This window comes from Lontra canadensis, unplaced genomic scaffold (genome assembly GCF_010015895.1).
Source record: "Lontra canadensis isolate GAN:19392208 unplaced genomic scaffold, GSC_riverotter_1.0 scaffold5, whole genome shotgun sequence".
Classification (NCBI taxonomy): Eukaryota; Metazoa; Chordata; class Mammalia; order Carnivora; family Mustelidae; genus Lontra; species Lontra canadensis.
The window spans coordinates 37,869,816-37,890,907 of NW_022630999.1; the positions used below are offsets into that span (position 1 = coordinate 37,869,816).

Genomic DNA, 21,092 nt, shown 5'->3' on the forward strand with positions numbered 1-21,092 from the left:
AGCGGGGCCGATTTTTACTTTCTCCGTCTCACTGACCAGCTGTCTCACGGGCACTGCATTCCTCCCACCCGTTGTCCTACCATGCTCGATTTTTGACCCAGTGGGCTAGGATACGTGTTAGTTTGAGATTTTGATGAAGGATAAATGACCAAAGTGCTTAGCATCTGCATTTGGCATCGTAAGCTACCTAAGAACTTGAGAAGCACTAAAAAATAACTTAGTGGAAAATGACCTGGAAAAGAAAGCTGCTATTTGAACTGATATTAGAAACGTGGGGAAGGGAAGCAGGAATAACAAAAGAAAAGCAGTGGTTTGAAGCCTTCAGAGGGACTCAGTCCTTCAGTCTCCTTAATGTCACACCGAGAGATCTGGTCTAAGGAGATCACCAGCTTTGAGGGAAAAGATCATAGACAAGGATACATTATTTATCATGGTGAAAAACTGAAAATAATTTAGACATTAAAGGTGTTGTTATATACCTAAAATGAATATTTAGTGCCATGGGAAATGATCATGAACATGAAGTAAGCGCCAAAGGAGAAAATAAAAGAAAAATCAGGAAATTAAAATACAAAGTATGATATCAACTTTATTTTTTTATTTAGATGCTATGTATAAAAAATGTCTACAAGGAATCACCAAAACATAAAAGACGGTTATCTCAGTGTGGCTAACTTATCAAAGATTCTGTTTCTTTATTCTATATTTTCTACAATAAACTTATATTATTCAGAGCATGACCATAAGCATGCGTTACAATAATACAGTGCAGTTCTAAAAATAAGTGTGTATCACTCAGAGAAAGAAATTAGTTACTTTTGGGAAAATAGTGATGGTTCTTAGCTGTAAAATAGATATTATATGAGGGAGATGATAGGCTACAGTGTTACCCATATTCATGGGCTTGTCGGAATGTATTTTTCCCACCTTTTCCCTGTTAGATTGAGGGACATAACTTTGCATTTTTGATGGTGGTTTATATACTGAACAGGCTGACTGAATCTGAGTCTTTTTCTTAATTGTAGAATTTTTAGCATGTAACCCTTTTTTGCATAATTAGTCACTTCTACCAGTAGAAGTAACAAATTTAGTAGACCAGAATGTAGTAGTAGCTTGGCATTGGTTGTTATGCCCAGAAAAGGGATTTCAAACTTTAAACCCTGTTACTACTGATGTTATTTTTAACTTTTTCTATTTCTACTTTTTCTAGAGTATTTCTAGGCTCCCAAAAGTTAAAGAATGATTAAATACTATGTATCTATCACAAGAAATATGTGGGAAATTATTTAAATTTGGTTACGATCCATCGGGATATATGGACAAAGGAAGTTTTGGATTTAGATTGTCTTTCTACCACTTATAGCAAAGTTATTTTTATAAAGAGGAATGTACATAAGTCTTTATCTGGAAATAAATATGACTATAGAGTTTCTAAAATGTGTAGCAACACTGTTAAGTCTTCAGTAGACTTGTCTTTTTGACCCTCTAGAGTCCAGGACGATGTCTGGAGAACTTCCACCGAACATTAACATCAAGGAACCTCGATGGGATCAAAGCACCTTTGTTGGACGAGCCAATCATTTCTTCACTGTGACAGATCCCAGGAATATCCTGTTAACCAACGAACAACTAGAGAATGCAAGAAAAATAGTGCATGATTACAGGTAACCTTCATGATTATGCTTTTTTGATTAATACGGTAATAGGTCATCATGTTAGCCTGTTGTCTTTTAAACCTTCACTTAGTGATTTTACAACTTTTCTTTTTTTTTTGCAATGGAATCATCTTTACCCCCCCAAAAAAGAGGAAATAGGAAGGCGTGTTTTATCCCCAGAGGCTGAGCCTTAGTGCAGATATCTGGGGTTCACAGTGACCTGAAAATAAGACAGCCATCCTTCCAACTCCTAGGTACCAATCCGTGAGGTCACCTTTCCCAGCACTCTCCCTCCTGCTCTCTAGTTCATCCCTGTATCCATAGCCCACCCCCTCCACTTGCATCTTTCTGTCCCCAGATGGAGAGAGCACCATGCAAAAAGCAGGTGGTCAGAATTAGAGTGGGTTGGTTGCTTCTGAAATTAAGCCTCAGTGAACGAACCTTGCCGGGAGGGACTCAGACGGAAAGATGCTGTAGCAGGTTTGTAGGTTTGGGCTGCGGTTCATGGATTCAAAGAGCCAGTCGTGACGTCAGAGAAGAGCGGTGCTCTAACAAGGCAGTGGTCACAACTGTCTCCATAAAAGACCACATGAGAAATATGTTGGGCTTCGTGGGCCACAGAGGGTTTCTGCCCCATAGTTTTCTCAGTTTTTTATTTTTGTTTTGGGCGTTTTTAAAAATTCTATATTTTTAAAAATACAATCTTTTAAAAAATTAAAAGCCACTCTTAGCAGGTGAGGCAGACAGGCCACAGACAGTAATTTACAGACTCCTGCTCTGGGGGAGTCAGCCAGAAGCTGAGATCTGGAGCAGCGGGCGCTACGCCACCCAAACATGCCGTGAGCGGCACCCACAGGCAGGTGTTTGATGGTCACGTGGGTGGTCAGGGAAGGAAGCAGGGCAGTCTGCAAAGTTCATCATCAGTCACTGAGGCTGGCCAGATCTTAGCCCGTACCAGCACATCAAGAGAAAAGAGCCGAGCGGCAGAACATCTTGGAACCTTATGCCAAAGTACCAAAGAACGGACAGAGGAAGAACAGAAGCACGCGTCAGGAATTCGGGAAGGGAGGTGTTCTGTGAATCTGGAACAAAAGCCATAAAGCAGAGAGGTGCAGATCAAAAGACAGAGGAGTTGAAAAGAAGACATAAAAGCACTGCAAAGGAGGTAACACTGGAGAGCAAAACAGGGGCAGTGGGAGGCACGAATTACAGCGCTGGCTCGCTCGGTGAAAAAGGAGCAACAAAGACGTGGAGAATAAACCCGAGACACTCCGCCAGTGGGGGAGAGCAGAGGTTGGCATGCTTTCCCCGCAGAGGGCCAGGGAGCGCTGTTCTCAGCTTTGCAGGCCATACATTCTCTCGTGCATATCCTTGTTGTTTTTGCTTGTTTTTACAACCCCCTAAAAGTGTAAAAACCATTTTTAGCACACAAGCCATTCAGAAGCAGTCCATGGGCTATATAGTTTGTCAGTTCCCGATAACAGATGGGAAGGTGGAAGCAGATTAGGGTTTCCAAGAAAGGGGGGAAAGCCTCCAAAGGAGCCTGCTTTTGGGAAGATGAAAATATTCCATACCATGACGCTGGAGGTGGCTGCACCACTCTACCTTTTCCAGAACTCACCAAGTCATGCACTTAAAATGGGTGACTTTTACTGCAATTAAATTATACCTCGGTGAAGCCGATTTAATTTTTTGAAAAAGGAGATGCTTCCCAATTAATTTGCAGCACTGATACTGTAAATGACAGAAGTACACTGAAAGAGTACAGTGACCAATCTTGTAAATTAATAATGTAAAAATCCAGAATAAAATACAAGCACATCAAATCCAGCCTTTCATGAAAGTATGAACAAGTAGGATTTATTCTAGGAATAAAAAGTTGTTTAAGGGGTGCCTGGGTGGCTCAGGGGGTTAAGCCTCTGCCTTCGGCTCAGGTCATGATCTCAGGGTCCTGGGATCGAGCCCCACATCGGGCTCTCTGCTCCATGGAGAGCCTGTTTCCTCCTCTCTCTCTCTCTGCCTGCCACTCTGCCTACTTGTGATCTCTATCTGTCAAATAAATAAATAAAATCTTTAAAAAAAAAAAAGTTGTTTAATTTTAGGACATCTATCAGTGGAATTTCTCACATTGAAGCAAGAAAGTCACATCTTGATAGATGCCTGAAAGAAGGTTAAATTATCCATGTGTTCCTCAGAAAATAATTGATCAGCTAGGAATAATGTACTGTATTTCTTTAATATGGTAAAGAACACACACCCACGTTAGCAGCCAGCATCACACCAAATAATGAAAGAGTAGAGCTGAACGTCCCAGACAGTTCAGCAGAAAAGCAATCCTGTGGAATATTTCACCCCAACACCAGAGAGGGAGAGAGAGAAAGAAAGAAAGGCAGAAAGACAGAGAAAGATAGAAAGAGGGGGGGAGGAAAGGAGGGGAGAAGGAAAGAAAGGAGAGAAAGTGGCTTCCATAGTCAAATTTGGAAAAGTTTACAGCCCATTTTCTTTTTTTTCTTAAGATTTTATTTTTAGGGGTGCCTGGGTGGCTCAGTGGGTTAAAGCCTCTGCCTTCAGCTCAGACCCTTCCCCAGGGTCCTGGGATCGAGCCCCGCATCGGGCTCTGTGCTCAGCGGGGAGCCTGCTTCCTCTCTCTCTGCCTGCCTCTCTGCCTACTTGTGATCTGTCAAATAAATAAATAAAATCTTTAAAAAAAAAAAAAAGATTTTATTTTTACATAATCTCCATAGCCAACATGGGGCTTGAACTTAAAACTCAGATCAAGAGTTGTGTGCCTCACTGACTGAACCAGCCAGGCACCCCGATATCCCATTCTTAAGGATGCCACACCCCAATGACTGCAAAAAATTCCAAGAAGTATTAGAATAAATAAAGCCATTAGTCTGTTTTCCCAGACTTGAACATAACACCTTATAACACTCCCCTAAAAGTTTTGCTCTATGAGGCGTTCTCTTTAAAGTCAGGAGCAAGTCAGGGATACCTTTATCTTCACTATTGTATAACATTGTTCTGGAGCTCTAACCAATTCGAAAGACCTAAAAAAGAAGTAAAAGGGGTGCCTGACTGATTTATCAGTTGTGCATGGGATCCTGAATTTGAGCCGCATGTTGAGCGTAGACATTGCTTAAATAAATAAACTTTAAAAAAACGAAGACAGATGAAAGAAGATGTACAAATCATAAAAACATGAGATAATTTCTTTCGTCTTTTTTTTTTTTTGCAAATGATGATTTTCTCACCAATCAACTAAAAAAACCCAATAGAACCAATAAGAGAATACAACAAGTAGGCTACACAAAAAGTCATCAGTTTCCTATACATCAGCAATAATTTATTAGACAGTATTATGTTAATAGCATCCATAAGGCCAAAAATATACATGTACCTATATATAAAATATCTGGGATTACATTTGCCCAGAAGCGTGAAACAGTTCCAGACCCACTTGGGGGTGGTCATTAAAAGAAGCTTTTGATAACTGGAGAAACATGCAGTAAGTCTGGATGAAAAGTCTTAATACAGTACAGGTGTCAATGCTCTCCAAATCAGTACAGTTTCAGTCCAAATACAATTGTGCTCACCTATAAAACTGACAGAATAATTCTAAGCATTGTCTGAAAAAAGAAGGAGCATAACTTAGGTTAGTTTTTGTTTGTTTTTGTTTTATGACGGAGAGAGACCGAGCACTAGCCGGCAGAGGGAGAGGGAGAAGCAGGCTCCCTGCTGAGTAAGGAGCCTGACAATGGCCCATTCCCAGGACCTGAGATGATGACCTGAACCAAAGGCACTTGCTTAACCAACTGAGCCACCCAGACGCCCCAAGAATGAACATAACTTAGGCACTTTTGAAAGAGGAGAGACTGCTGTTCTACCAGGCATAGAATAGATTGTCAGTGGGAGGGTGGGCATGGGCCCCACAGGGTAAAGATAGTGGGAACTCTATAGAAAGCCCCAACACCAACCAAGCCCAGCATTCACAGGATCTCAACTGATGATGACTATAGCATTTCAATCTGGGTGTTAGGGTGGCAGAGCAGCCAATGGTAAAGTCAAGTTAAGCAAGTTCAGCATTTTCCTATCTTAAGATAAATCCCAAATAAATTAAAAACCTCAGCGACAATTAAAAAAACAAACAAACAAAAAACCAAAACAAAAAATAACCCTGTTACGAAAGTGCAAGACGTAGAGGTGAATATTTGTATAACCCTGAAGCAGGTCAGCCCTTTCTAGGCAAAGACTGCGTTTTTTCCTGCCTGACTACATCAAGATAAAAATGTTCAGGGGAGCAGATAACACAGCTAACAAGATTGGCCTACAGCGGGTCAAGTTGGATCAAGTTTACACGAGAGCCGCTTTGGCAGTGAGGGTGCTGCCCCCCCACCCCAGGATCAACAGACATACTCAAGTAGAGAAGAATGACAAAAAACATATTCACCGCCTCAAAATTTTACATAACTTTGGGCTCAGCATTTGTTTCTGATTAATAATCTTAGATGCAGAGGAGAGATTTATTAAGGAGATTGACTTCCTCATCCTTTACAAATGGAAAAGATTAGAAGCAATTAAAGTGCCCCGAAGTAGGGATTGGGATAATCCACTATTAGAATCCTGCGGCGGAAGACTGGAGCATTTAAAAGGATGATGTGTTAGTTTCCTAAGGCGGCTGTAACCAATTACCACCGACCGAGTGGCTTCAGACAGTGGAAATTTGTTCTGTTGCAGTTCTGGAGGCTAAAGTCGGAAACCACGGTGTCGGGAGAGTGACTGCCCTCTGAAGGCTCTGCGGGAGAATCTTTCCTCTCCTCTTCCAGCTTCCGGTGGCCCGAGGGATGCCTTGATGTTCCTTGATTTGGAGCCACATTATTCCAGTCTCTGCCTCTGAAATCACAGGACCTTCTTTGTCTGCACGTGGCTGGCATTCAAGGGCACTGGTCATCAGATTTACGGCTCTCCCTTATCAGCATGACCTCATTTTAACTATTACATCCACAAAGACCCTGGTTCCAAATAAGATCACATTCTGAGGTTCTGGGTGGATATGAATTTGGAGGGACACTATTCAACCCAGTACAGCTGATAGAGAAGAAGCTCTAAAGATATAGAAAAGCGTTTACGAAATACTATTCATTTTTAAAAGGTCGTCCTAAAGCAACAGGTATGGTGTTCATAGAGATCCTGAGGGGGCATAGACAGATCTGCAAGACTGTGGCTGCGTCTTCACAAAACAGTATCAGTGGACATGAGTAATCAAGGGCTTCAGTGGTTTTAATTGCATTAATGAATGTCTATTTTCTAAGTTTTTAGCAATGAACATGTGTTTCTTTGATAACAGGATAAAACAATGAGCCCTTCTAATCTGGGGTTTCAGACTGTAGGTATAAAAATTAATTGATGTTCTTGATTGCCACAGCTTTTGTCTAATTGGTTGAAAATATTACAGAATTTGCAAAGTTCAAAATACATTTTTAAATATGTCATTTAAAACAAGGGTATTTCAGAGTTGAATACTTTAAGACACAAAATAAGTTTTTGTTTTTCAAAATTGCAGACGGTTTGAGATACGTGGGTTTGAAATGTTCATTGTGTTTACTTTCTTTTGTGTTACTAAAATTTCCCCGCAGGCACAGTTGTTTTAGGTAAGGGTAAACTTCAAAACTTTTCTAGCGCCATGTCTCTAGAGCACTGGAGAGCTCTTGGAAATGAACGGTTTTTTTTATTCTTCTTCTTACTTTCTGTCCTTGTCACTTCTTGTTTCCCTAGGCAAGGGATTCTTCCTCCAGGTCTTACAGAAAATGAATTATGGAGAGCAAAGTACATCTATGATTCAGCTTTTCATCCTGACACGGGTGAAAAGATGATTTTGATAGGAAGAATGTCAGCTCAGGTTCCAATGAACATGACCATCACAGGTTGTATGATGACATTTTATAGGTAAGTTATGGAAATGTAACAACCGTTCACTTTATACTCAGAAGCTTAAAGTACATTTTCGTATGTAAATAGTTTTATTGAAATAAATGTCATTCCACGCTGACTTCCATTTTGTGTAAATGTCATAACTTGGGGGTGGGGGGGTGGCCTTAACTTTCCCCGGTGCTAAATAAATAGTATTCTCTCTGTCGTTCAAAAGGAGACTGAATTTTTCCCTAACTCTTAACACCCGAAAGAAAATGAGATGGATAGCCGTAGCCATAGCCATAGCCGTAGCCATAGCCATAGCTGTAGCGGTAGACGCAGACATTCAGGCTCTCACGTGCTGTGAGGAGGCAGCAGGGCTCCTTCACCCACACACAGCTGGCTTTTCTCCCCAAGAGAAGGAGCATTGAGTGTCTGCTGTATGCCAGGCTGTCTGCAGATTTAAGATCAGGTTTAAGGAGGATGACTTGATCCTTACTGTAGCCCTTTGAGCTTGGGGTTACCCAGAGCCAAAGAAGGAGGCTGAGAATCAGAGGGCGCCCTTCTGCCCCGCCACTCAGGTCTGAAGCCTTCGACGCAGGACGCACGGTCTCTGACCTAGCGTTCTCCTTCCGCAGTCCATCTCCTCTGTGGTTACTGGTGTTCACATTTTCTGTTCCGCCCAGCGGCTAGGTCACAGGCGATGGCCGGTGTGTGATGGATCGCTCTGTTTTAGGACCACACCGGCGGTGCTGTTCTGGCAATGGATCAACCAGTCCTTCAACGCCGTGGTCAATTACACCAACAGAAGCGGAGACGCTCCCCTCACTGTAAAGTAAGACCCTGAGACTTAATCATTCTCCGTACTGCCCCAGTGTGCGTTGGGGTCAGTGGTGTGTAGACTGTTGGTGTTCTTCAGAATATCATGGGGCATATTTTCCAGTAGCCCTTCTCTTCCTGCCTTCCCATCAAGATGATCATCTTATCTTGTCCAGCCTGCCTTCTCAGAGATCATTCATGCTGTTAGGGATGCTGGTGGGCACACCCTCAAGCAGGACACAGGGTGGGCAGTCGAGGGCCAGCCTGTGGCAGATGACAGGCTGTACCCCCGTCTACCCCGAGCCTGTGGCCAGTTAACACCATCAAAATTAGCGGCGTCCAGAGTGTGATCTCTGCAGAAACCAAGGGGACTTTTATTTAGGATTTGTCTTTAAATAAGCCATCTATAGAGCCAAACAGAAAGTAATAGCTATAAAATATTGCCTCCTATAAAAAAAAAAAAGTGTTCAAGCAGATTTAAGAAATTAGCGAACCAAAACTTTTAGCTCAACTTGGAGAACACTTCAGAGTGTTTTCTTTTTTGTCACTTTAGATAGCTTCTGACAGTCCGTATCCTTCTCTTGTCACCATATGGAGCAAAGGCTGTGGAAATCTGTCACCAACAGTGTTTAACACACCTTCATTTCTTCCAACCCTTTGAATTCACACTTATTTTATTTATTTGTATTTAGTTATTTATTTATTTATTTATCTTTTGAGAGAGAGCACACCGGGGGTGGGGGCGGGGGAGAGAAAGAGAGGGATACAGAACCTTAAGCAGACTCCACACCCAGCACAGAACCCAGTGTGGGCCTCGATCTCACGACCCTGAGATCATGACCTGAGCCGAAAGCCAGAGCCAGATGCTTAACTGACTGAGCCACGCAGGTGCCCCTCCAGTTGTATTTAAAATAAGAGAAAACAGCTGTGCTTAACTGCCTGTTGCAGATGGGACTTCTAGGATTTTGATGCAGCGAGTTAGTTTTAAGAATAGCAGCATGGAAGTTTTATCCCAGTATGTGTATTCATACTTTGAGAAGTACTTTTAATTTAGGCAGATATGCTGCCGCACTTCGGCTGAGATGCCGTTCCCTACACACGCGCAGCTCCTCCGTTACCCCCAGTATCGACTCCCTACGGCCGCTGCTGAAGGTGCTGGTCGGCTTGTCTGCATGAACAGCCACTCTTCCAGGGGCTGCTTGCTTCCAGTCTGCGTTTGTCCGTTTGTAGAGTGATAATGAGGCTTGTTTTGTGGGCTCTTCCTTCTTAATCATGCCCTTTCACATTGTCCCCTCGTTTTCTCAGAAAGTGTTGAACCCGAGTTTCCTGATGGGCACTCGTTTTTCACGCTCTATCCTTTCTTTGCAGTGAGTTGGGAGCAGCTTACGTTTCCGCAACAACTGGTGCCGTGGCAACAGCTCTAGGACTTAACGCGTTAACCAAGGTACTCGGATTTTTATTACCCCAGTAAGGCTTCTTCCTTTGTTCTTACCCGACTGCCCCCAGGTCTCTCCATTATTTCTCAAAATAGCTCAGGTCCTGGGACTTTCTTGTTACCATCATTATCTTTGCCTGCCTATCTCAGTGGGGTCTCAGAAGTGCTGTCACCAGCCACCTCTGCCAAGCCCCTGGTCCGTCCCTGGCACTGCGTCTTATGTGGCCAGTGCTCCCCAACCCTAACTGCCCACTAGAGGCTGTGTGCCGAGGAGTGGGCCCGCACCCACACCTCTGGAAAGGTGGAGACACCAGCTCCTGAACTCAAGACACCATGACTCCAAGGCCTACCCCGGTCCATCAGCCAGGCCAATCTGGTAAATGTCTTGGAAGCCCACCTTGTCCCAGTGCACCCGTGCTGGAAATCCACAAATACTCCCAGGAAACAAGTTTTGAAAGTACTCCTGGCCTGAGTTGCCACACAAATAAGACTGTTTTTAGCAAGCTTTCAAGGAAAAGTAAGTATTTGCATTCAGTCACATGGGCAAAGTAAGATAATGCATTTGGGATTTTTCTTTCCGCAGCATGTCTCACCACTCATAGGACGTTTTGTTCCCTTTGCTGCCGTGGCTGCTGCTAATTGCATTAATATCCCATTAATGAGGCAAAGGTAAGATTCATATGCAGTCTTAGAAAGGACTGGTGCTTGACAGTACAGTCTGGTAATAATTCATTTTGTTGGAACTTTTAATAATTCATTTTAATATTTATGGATGGAATTACATGGGACCTCAGGTTTGTTTCCAAGTAATCTATTGTGGGCACAAGGATAGCTCCGTTAATGAAACAAGCTTAGCCATGAGTTGCTAATTATTGAAGTAGGCTAATGAGTATGTGGGGGGTTAGAATACTCTCTCGACTTCTGTGTAATAAAAAGTTTAAAACATATATTTCCAACTAACATTTGGTTGTTTTAGAGCTAGGCAAAGAAGGCCCATGCACAGAAAGTCTGTTCTCTAAAATAGGCTGCCCCCCACCCCAGAACTGTCTTAATGGGTTTAAAATAATATTAATCTATATTTTTGGAAGTATTTTATAGAACTGGTAGAAATTTAAAGGGAAGAAAGAACAAGAAAAAGCATTTTGGAACGGATAATGAAGAACAGGGTAAAATAGGAGCTATAATTTTAGTGCTAGTGGCCAGAGTTAACTATCCAGCGGTGCCATAGACTAGTGATTCCCATGTCAGTGTGGTGAGTTTACTCACTAATGCCGTGTTTTATAATTGTCTCTCATTTGGAAAGCTGCTGAGATTTGCATGTGAGCATAGAAATTAGCCTTACCTTTAAGTTAGCATGTTCACCCTTTGAATTACATTGTTATTAAAAATGCAACACTTTTTTCCCACGGAGTTTACTAGTGTTATTTTACTTTTCTTTTTTTAAGATTTTATTTACTAATTTATTTATTTGAGACAGAGAGAATGACAGTGAGCAGGGGGAGGGGCAGAGGGAGAGGGTCCTGGGATCAAGTCCCGAGTTCAGCAGGGAGTCTGCTTCTCTCTCTCCCTCTGCCCCTCCCCACTGCTCGATCTCTCTTTCTGTCAAAGAAATAAAATCTTTAAAAAATAAAAATGGACCTGTTAGTGCCAAAAATGACACTCAAGTGGGCATTTGGATTCAGTATGGACTTGACGTTCCGTAGCACAGTGCCATTTCCAGCCGTCTCACAACGGCCTCTGTGAACTTCTTTGCCTGCGTTTTGCTCGGCAGGGAGCTCAAAGTTGGCATTCCCGTCACAGATGAGAATGGGAACCGCTTGGGTGAGTCAGCCAACGCTGCAAAACAAGCCATCATGCAAGTCGTCGTCTCCAGGATTCTAATGGCAGCCCCGGGCATGGGTTAGTAGCTCTTTGTCCACGGGCCCTGGCTGTAGCCTGCGGGGTGGGAAGCAGCGTGGGCACGGGAGTGGTGTGATCCTGAGGCTTTAGGGGCATGACATCCAGGCTGTGTGCAGCGTGAAGAGGGCCAGCAGTGATGGTTGGAGCCTGGCGAGGAGGCTGGCCCGCTACAGCAGGCCAGTGATGGGGCTGGTTTGGACCAGGGTGGGGATAGTACGGGTGATGAGAACTTGAAGGCAAAAATTTTGATTTTCGTATACCTTGAGAAGAAACTTCTAAAAATTCTTGAATCAGAATAATAATTTCTACTGAAGATTTACTTGTATCGATGAGAAACCCTAGGAATACAAACCAAGTCGGGTCGGTTAGAGCAGCTATGAAGATGTATGCCAAGCTTCTGCCCAGTTTTGTCCATAGGGCTGGGAGTTGACATGACCCACAGCCAAAATCTGCATTGTTTGTGGCTCCTCTGAGACCCTTTCACTCACTCCTACGACTTCCTGGAGCCACCCTCAGACCAAGGCCGAGAGAAAATTCTCAGACTCACTCAGGAAACAGAGGGCCTGGGAAGTCTAGTGCTCTTTACAAAAAAAAAAAAAGAAATTAGTGGGATTAATTTCATCATCTCAGCTGGATGCAAAAAGCACTTGGCTATTAACCAAGCTGTCAAAAGAAGCACACTTAATCACTTGTTGTCAGCTTGTCCTGCTAGTATCTTTTGTTGTCTTTAAGTGCCTTTTGTCATTGTGAGTCTCATCAGCCCACGAGTAAGAGTAGGTAACCAAAGTTGAAGAAAAGGGCCTGAAGGAAAATTTTGCGGAACTTTATAGTGGCATCAGTTATAATCCCAGATCATTCAGGTTATCTGATGTAGCCACTGTTAAATGATTGAATGAAGGAATCCCTTGGCATCCTCAGGAGACAGCAGTGCTCACTGCGGGGGGTGGGTGTGCTGTGGAAACCGCAGTCGTGAAACAGACCAGGGTCCCCAGAGTCTGGGACCAGCACACAGTCACTAACCCACGAGGGGCTGCAGCGCCTGTCCCAACACACCAGCAATATCCGGATTTCCACATCTGCCACCATCAGGCTTACAACTCCAACCTCTCTGTCCTGCATTTGCTTTTGGTTTGCGTTTTGTTCTTGCTCATTTTGAAAAACGAGGTTCGCCTTTGGAGCTCATCCAGCCCAACAGATCTATTTCTAGTGGCTTGGTTATTTTAAACATTTATGAGTCCCCAGAGAAGAAACACAACCTTTCTGTCCCAGTGGAAGCTATAGAGGTAATTGCCATATGGAAGTGGTTGATGTGACAGTTTAGTCTGCTAGAAATTGTACTATAATTTATAATAATAAATGTCAATAATAAGTAATAATGTACTACTGCTACCCAAGGTGTTACCTGCATTATTGTCTCCAACCATCACAGCCAGTTTGATAGAATTCTCCCCATGTTATTGATGAGGAAAACAGAACACTGAGGCCCAGAGAAGTTAGGTGACTTTTCTTCCTCAAGGCAGGAATCTTTTTCTTAAGGCAGAATCTTTTTACTGGACTCCACGTGGGAGGGATGCCTGGGGGAGGTTGCATTTGTTTAATTAGCACAGAAGGGGAAAATTCCTGAGGTTTGTACTGTTTCAAGGTAAATGTAAAGTTCTCTTCAAGATTATAAAATTTTCTGGCTGGTAAAGAGCATTATTACATTGTTTTAAAATTTTTTAAATGCTAAAGCATTCTAAAGAATTACTGCAAATAATTTCGCTCTGCCAGTGTGAAAATAGCCTAAAAGTGACATAAACCTTTTTGTGAAATAGTTGAAAAGGCGTGAACTGAAAATAAATATTAAAGAAAGATTGAAATGGATCTGTCTTTCCTTGCAGCCATCCCTCCATTTATCATGAACACTTTGGAGAAGAAAGCCTTCCTAAAGGTAAGCCCCAGTTCTAGTCTCTGTCCATTCCTTTCAATTCCTTTTCAGACTTCAAACAATACAGAATATTTCCTACCCAGTGCGTAAAGAATTGAAGGCCACTGGCACTTGGGCACTTGTGTAAATAAAAAGATGTTTCCAGGAACATTTCACTTCTGATCTCAGATCTTTGAAAAAACTTTCATAACTGAAGGTGGCTACCCATTCCTCCTGAGAGGCTGTACTCAGTTAAGGCTTATCTTGGTCATCCTTTGGATGCCCAGCCAGGTGATCATGAAGAGACACTGTGAATTTGGGATGACGTGTGTGTACGTCACTACACATACTACCAGAAATGAAAAAAGAGTTTGGAGTAGTAGCTTTATAGGACCCTGAATACAGTACCCAGTGTATTTTCCTTTGGTGATCATATCTACTAAGTAATTCATTAATCTGTCAGCCACCTCCCTTCAGGGTCTGAAAATATTACAGGATGACACTGTGAACAAGGACTCTTAATGGTTCCCCGCTGCTTTTTCTAGCTTCCCGGTTTAAAGCAGTAGTGTTCGTGCTTCACCCTCATTTTCCCTTTCTTTCACAAGCGGGATACAATAGAACAGGGTGACTCACTTGGCTCATGCGGTTTGGAAAGTGGCCCTGGTAGATCTGCCAAGAAAAAGGAGCCCGGTTCCTCACTGGAGGAGCAGGTGTGTTGTGGGGAAGACCACAGCTCTCCTGGGGTGAATTGTTTTGGCTCTGGGAAACAGAACCATAACATCGGGGGGATGATATATAAAGCTTTAAACAAGGACATAGTTCACAAGCCAAACACTTCCTGAATGACGTCATTGATTAGGAGTATGTTCACTGACCCGTATACCTCCCATGTGCCCCAGAAGGAAAGCTACGGTCAACACTAAGTGAGCATTTCATAAACTTTCAGTATAGGGGCATTCTTAGAGAAGTAAGCCAGAAAGTCTGCTGTGAGGAAACAGTAATGTTGAGTGCCTCCTTTGACCCACGGTAGCCAGGTTGTCACCTGTCAGTGCCCCAACCCCATGTTAGGGAAAGGGGACCCTCTCCAGCACCTTTTCTCCTATTCTTGTTTGCGTGCTTTGGGCACATGGAAGAAGTTTCTATTCCATGCGTGTCCTCTTCTAGCAATGTTACACGTCGGTATGAATTGTGCAGTGTGTTGTCGTGGCTCTGTAGCGACAGGACTGTCCCGAAGAACAAAACAGTTACATACATGGAAGCAGGAAAGCTGTTGGTACGGACCAAAATGTCTTTGTGGACTCATCTGGCATTTTACCTACCTGATGTAGCCACTGAGCTCTTCTTCTGTGAATTAATGATGAAGTTTTGCCCAAATCTCTTCCTGGTGCAAAGCTCAGAAAAGGATGAACCCTTAAAAGCTGCTAATGGATTAGTTTATGTACTAGAACAGCGACTATATCCTAAAACTACCAAATTACATACACATTTGGAATTCATCAGCTTTGACATCTCCGTGATTTTCAAATAATCTGAAAAAAATTAGTGCTCCTTTCTCTATCCGTCCCTGCTTTACTTATGGGAAGTGATCTAGGCTTTGAAAGAAGAAACCTATCAAATTAATTGAAGTGGAGTTTGCAGCATCCCTCCAGGACACTGGCAGTGAGTGGCCCCTCCAGGACACCCATAACTGTGCAGACATCGACTTGATGCCCTGAGTTTTTCTCTCCTGGCTCTTGATCAGGAAAGGCTTTAGGATTAGGATTATAGCTATGGGCTTTCTCACATTAATAAATGAGTGTATACTTTGTTTTCCTCCCTCTCCTCAGTGTGCACCTTTTAGCTTTGCTTGATACTGTATTTCGCCCATAATAACTTGGAGATGTGCCACCTCACCTGTCCTTCACAAAGCAGCCCTCTGTCTGCCCCACTCTCCAGCGCTGAAGGGCCCCACCGGGAGCTGGGGGAGGCCACCGGCCTCAGAACCACCGTGGCAAGGTCTGGAGCGGTGGTCAGAGTAGCCGACGCTCAGTCCTAACGTCCCGCTGGCTACAGGGGGTCCGGTTGTGCCTGTCCTGCCCCAGACCTCGGAGGAGGACGTTGCTTTGGGAAGGGAATGGCGGAATGTTGTTGAGCTGTTCATACACACGTACCACTCCCCAAGCGCAGCGTGGCCTTACCCTGAAATACGGCATTTTGCCCACATAAAGAGTTCCAGAGGACTTAACTGAGAGTCTAGCTCTTGCTAAAACATAGGCCAGGGTGGCTTGTCTTACTGTCCCTACATTTCCACCTCCAGAGCACTTGCCCATGCCTCGGGAGGGGCCGGCTTCACCGTGCCCCTTCTACAGAGGGTGCAGAGGCCACTTGTCCCACGGCTCATTACGACCACATGGGCGGTGTCTGCCTCCCTCTGTGCCCTGACTGTTCCCAGAGCCCCGGTGGCTGCGTGTGCCCCTCTGCAGGGAGGTGCTTAACCGGGCTTCTACCTCGGCCGTGACCAAACCTACCTGCAAACATGAAACAAATGGCACATTCTTGGCGTTTTTAGCAGTGAGCTTGGGGAGCAGTCAGTGTGACTCATCCCTCCCCCTGCACTGTACCTTTTCCCCAGTGGAACGCTGGAAAAAAGCATCCGCAGTGGACAGGAGACTCACAGAAATCTTTGTGATAAACCAGAGAGCTCACTGCTGACACCCTGGCCCTTCAAAGAACGGGAAGAATAACTCCAGTGGTCCCTTTCCCTTGAGGCGCTTTCACTGGGAGTAAGTCCAGTTAATGTGGTTTGGGTCAGATTGTGGTTCCTCATTCCTCAAGTTCTACTCCTTCCATATCTCCTTTAATAAAAGGTGGCTGCTCTGTCTACGCTGGAGATTTTCAGGACTTTCTGTTAAACGTGGATGTAGCATTTATTTACCCACCCTCTCATTTATTTACTCGGTTACGCTTTGCTGAGTGCCCATTACATGCCACACAACATGCGACGAGCTGAGTCATAGAAACAGAGCTAGAGTCCTGCTCGTGGGGACCATACAGCTCAGGGACGGAAAGAGGTACATGGCAGGGGTTCTGATCCTTGCTGATTACAGCACAGGGAATAGAGGAGTTGACTCCCTTAACGACAGGCGGTGGCAGAGACTAGAAGAGGACGGCTCAAGGCTCCATGCTTTGCCGCAGCTCACAGAGAGGACACAGCATGGCTTCTTGGGAGACTTGTGGATGCCGGGGTCCCTGGCATTGGGGCCCTATATAGGGGGTTGACCGTACCATATATAAAAATTAACAATATATAAAAATTAACTCCCCGTGGTTCATATACTCCAGACGTAAAAACCAACAACTGTAAAACTCCTAGCAAAAAATATAATAGACCACCTTTGAGATCAAGAGTTTGGCCAAGTTTTCTTAGACAAAACAGCAAAGGCAGTTCATAAGAGAAAAAGTGATAAATTGGGCTTCATCAGAAGGGTAACATTCTGTTGTTTGAAAACTTTAAGAGATGAAAAGAGAAATAGGCTGGGAGAAAATCTATACAAAGATTGTATCTGGTCAAGGATTTCTATCCAGAAGATTTAAGTCGCTCAGTACTTGTTTAAGAAAACAACCCAGTTTTTAAAATGGGCAGCAGGTCTGAACGGATGTTTCACCAAATACATATCCTGTATCAAATAAGCACATGAAAGACACTCAGTATCTTTATTTACTGGGGAAATCCACATTCAAACTACATGAGCTGTGACCAAACACCTACAGGAATGGTTAAAATCAAAGGGACTGACCACAGCATGTGTTGGTGAGGATGTGGAGGAACTAGAACTCCCATATCCTGCTGGTGAGAATGAAGAATGATACAGCCACTTGGGACAGTAGTTTGGTAGTTTCTTAAAAAGTGAAATAGATGCTTCAGTCATTTCACTCCTAGCTATTTACCTAGGAGAAATGAAAGCCTGTGTCTATAAAAGATGAATGCTTCACAACAGCTTTATTTGCAATAGCCCCCAAACCAGCAACAACCCAGATGTTCGTCAGCAGGAGAGTAGATGATCAAATTGTGCCTTTTCCATACAATGGAACCCCTCACTCAGCGAGGAAGGGTGACGAACTAGTGATCCATGCAGCCACCCGAATGAATCCCAAAATGATTTCCTAAAAGAATAGATATACTTAAAATGCTAGAGAATATAAACATATGTAGTGGCAAAAAGGAGATCAGAGGTTGCCAGGGAATGGGGTGCAGGGATTAGGAAAGAGAAAGGAACTGCCAAGGGCACAAGGAACAGGGAAAGCATTAGGGGTGACGGATACATTCATGACCTTGATCATAGCGGTGGCTTCACAGCTGAGTACATGTATAAAAACTTAGGTTGTACACGGCAAATACGTGTGGTTTACTGTATGTCAGCAAAGCTATGAGAAAAAAGACGCTGGCAGAGAGCCATACTAACTTTTTGTTAGTATGTAACTTTTTGTTAGTAGTAACTTTTTAGTTAGTTAATAGTAATTAGTAGTTAGTTAGTAGTAACTTTTTGTGAGAGCTATACTCACTTTTTGAGCTTTTTCCTCATTGAATATATGTCTTTTACACTTATGATTATTCTTTAATTCACTGTAAATTTTTGTTTACAGTATCCTCTGTTTGCACAATTCTAAGTGTGTAAGTATGTAGGGGAAGACCAGACCTCCACAGCTCACTCATGGAGTCTCAGGCTAAGTGCTATTTAAGAGGTAGGGGTGAGTCAAGTGGTTAGGGTGCTGGAGAGGAGTTGGGAGACTCAGGGATGACATCCAGGTTGGGTTAAGTCAGAATTGTCCAGGCCCATTGTCATTGCTCAGAGCCTTTCCATCGAAACCTTCAGCACGAGCCATAGTCCACCTTCCACTCATATACACCTTGTTTGAGACTGCTCACAGCTGGCCCCTGGGATAACACGTTAGCCCCGTTGGCTTCAGACAGGAGCCCACTTGAAATCAGAAGGCCACTCCCGGGTTCAAGTTCATCCTCCACACAATCTCCTTCAGCACTTAGTCTGCCTTCCCTCACCCGGCACGGACGTCACGTCCGGCAAGTGCCTGGGAGAGGACGTACGTCTCCTTATGAAGATCCATCATCGTCACACAGAGCTAGTTACCCAAGATACAATATGTCCTTTTCTTGCTGTCCTTTGAGGGGTGGGTCTGTCCCCTCTTGATGACATCTCTCCCTTCCTCTCTAGTACATGCCTCTCTCCCCTCACGTTAACCTGCGTGACGTACTTATGTGCCAGAGGAGTCTTCTCGGGGACCAGGGTACGCCTCTCATGCAAGCCTCTTGGGGATCATGATCTTTGAACAAGTTGTGTTGACTCTGCGCTAAGTTGGCTGATTTCATAATAACCAGTGCACGACTCAGCTGCCGCTGTTTCAGGGGCCTTGTTTCTAGAACCATCTATCCCATTGTTCTCTATCTTGCATGTTTTGGTACCACTCCTTTTTGAAAACTAAAAGTCTAACAGTGCCTATTCTCCAAAAGACCAACCAATTCGTTCATTTCCATTAAAAAAAAAAAAAAAGCTACAGGCAAAAATTTTCTGTGGCAGCAGTAATTTTAACCATATTGACAGCAACTAAAAGCAAGACAGGGAAGCTGAGGGGGAGGAGGGAAGTGTCTGCTGGGTCCTGCTATGCTCCAGGCTCCGTCCCGGGTACTTGACGAAAGTCAACCTGGTGCAGCTCCCACGCACTTGGAGGCAACTGTTGCCTTGGAGAGGGCGGGCTCTGGCTGCCCTATCCCCACAGTCGGGAACCAGGCAGCAGGGCAGACGGTTGCATATAGGTCTGTCTGTCTGCCATCCTGGGTACCGGGCTGCACCGCCTCCCCAGTAGGAGGTGACGATTCCTCTACCTGTTCAGAGCTGAGCATCTCTCAGATGACACGTGCAAGAGAAAAAACTGAGAAGCCACTTGATCTTCGCATGTCGATCAAGGAGGCTGCAGGAAGTCAGGACTAACATGCTTGTTGCAGTGTCACCCCCAGATTCCACTAACCCAGGCCTTGGAACGTCGAGCATTTCCTCCCTATTAATCAGTGGAAGAAATTGTCTCTGTATGAAAAGTCTCCAAAATAATTTCTCTCTCAATACAGAGGTTCCCGTGGATGAGCGCACCTATTCAAGTTGGATTAGTTGGCTTTTGGTGAGTGGAATTAATTTCTTTTTTAAAGGTAGACACACAACATGTGAAAGGTGAAGGAACAGGTTCATAAAGTGGGATGCAAGTTTTGAAAGTGAGGCCATCCCAGAACATCTGGAACTTATGGTCCCAAAAATTAGACAGAAGTAGAGACAAACCTACAATGTTTGGGACTATTTGCATGATACTCTTTTAAACTTCTGCTAGGTCTCTTGATGTTTTTTAAAATTATCTTGATAGTCCTTATAATAAAATTAGACAAACAAGACGTATTTTTTGTAAGGAAATATGGTGCTCAAAGAAAGGGGATTGTTACAAAGGTAAAAGAGAGGAAGAATCTGGAAGTCATCTGCTTGAAAATGCTCTCATTTGTCTTTTTCTTGTTTCTTTTTTAAGTTTGGTATTTGCTACACCTCTGTGCTGTGCTCTGTTTCCTCAGAAAAGGTATGTAAAAAAAAAAAAAAGAAAGGCATGTATTTGCTATTCCTCGGAACCATCATGAGTTTTAATCTGGAAACCAGTTGAAGACGCGGTTTACCGTCTTTCACTTGAAGGGAAGTTGAGGTTCAAAAAGATGAATGAAGCCGGGTCTCTGAGAGGAAGAAGTCCAGACAGAAGTCCAAGACACACCTGTTGAATCTCCAAACTCTCTTTATCCAGCTCCACCATTACATTTGGGAATGCTTTATTCTTTCATAAGAGTCGGGTTAACTCTGGTACAAATATGGCTTCTCATCATCCAGTCCATTGGCCAGGGCAGCCACAACACAGGCATGTTCAAACTTAGAGACCGCCCTAGGGACAGCGGTTATATGCACGTAGCCTCCGTGGTTGGTTTATTTGCTGCCCTTCTTCCTGCTTAGTTTCTTGCCTTAAAATCCTTACTGTGTACTTTCATCACAAGCTACCCTTAAATCCCGCTTTTGATGGAAGAACTGGGTGGATGGGCATTAAATCAGCACGGGATACATCAAGGTCTTCTGCCTCTTGCCAATCTGACATGAAGGTACAGAGAGCAGCAGTTTGTTGTTTTGCTTTTGTCTGAAGGTTCCCAGGCTCCTGCCGTGGTAATACCCCCAGTGGGCCCTGGACCTGGTATAGCCTTTCATGCCCGAGGCTTTCCAAGGCCGACGAGGTGTGCTGGAACTAACTTGCTCAGGTCCACTCCACCTGATAAAGAACTCCGCCTTTTATCTGCTCTCTCACTTCTGTCTTCAACTCCTACTGGTCTTAAATAGGGCATTAAATGTCAAGGAGAGGGAACCTCGAAATCACCTTGATGCCTAGAGCCATACCCCGTGGG

At 43.9% G+C, this 21,092-nt stretch overlaps 1 protein-coding gene across 3 annotated transcripts in view; it reads left to right on the forward strand.

Annotated features, from left to right (window-relative positions):
• The window catches only part of SFXN1 (sideroflexin 1), a 35,744-nt gene that overhangs the window by 10,990 nt on the left and 3,662 nt on the right, over positions 1 to 21,092 (forward strand). For 2 of the 3 annotated variants that reach the window (XM_032851849.1, XM_032851847.1), the window contains exons 2-10: positions 1,490 to 1,664; positions 7,431 to 7,601; positions 8,302 to 8,400; positions 9,753 to 9,828; positions 10,403 to 10,488; positions 11,591 to 11,718; positions 13,599 to 13,648; positions 19,743 to 19,792; positions 20,186 to 20,233. In XM_032851849.1, coding sequence (XP_032707740.1) covers positions 1,501 to 1,664; positions 7,431 to 7,601; positions 8,302 to 8,400; positions 9,753 to 9,828; positions 10,403 to 10,488; positions 11,591 to 11,718; positions 13,599 to 13,648; positions 19,743 to 19,792; positions 20,186 to 20,233 — 872 coding nt within the window. In that variant the 5' untranslated portion in view covers positions 1,490 to 1,500. Of the gene's footprint in view, positions 1 to 1,489; positions 1,665 to 7,430; positions 7,602 to 8,301; positions 8,401 to 9,752; positions 9,829 to 10,402; positions 10,489 to 11,590; positions 11,719 to 13,598; positions 13,649 to 16,235; positions 16,320 to 19,742; positions 19,793 to 20,185; positions 20,234 to 21,092 lie in introns of those variants that run through there. The other variant, XM_032851848.1, reaches the window with a different exon arrangement.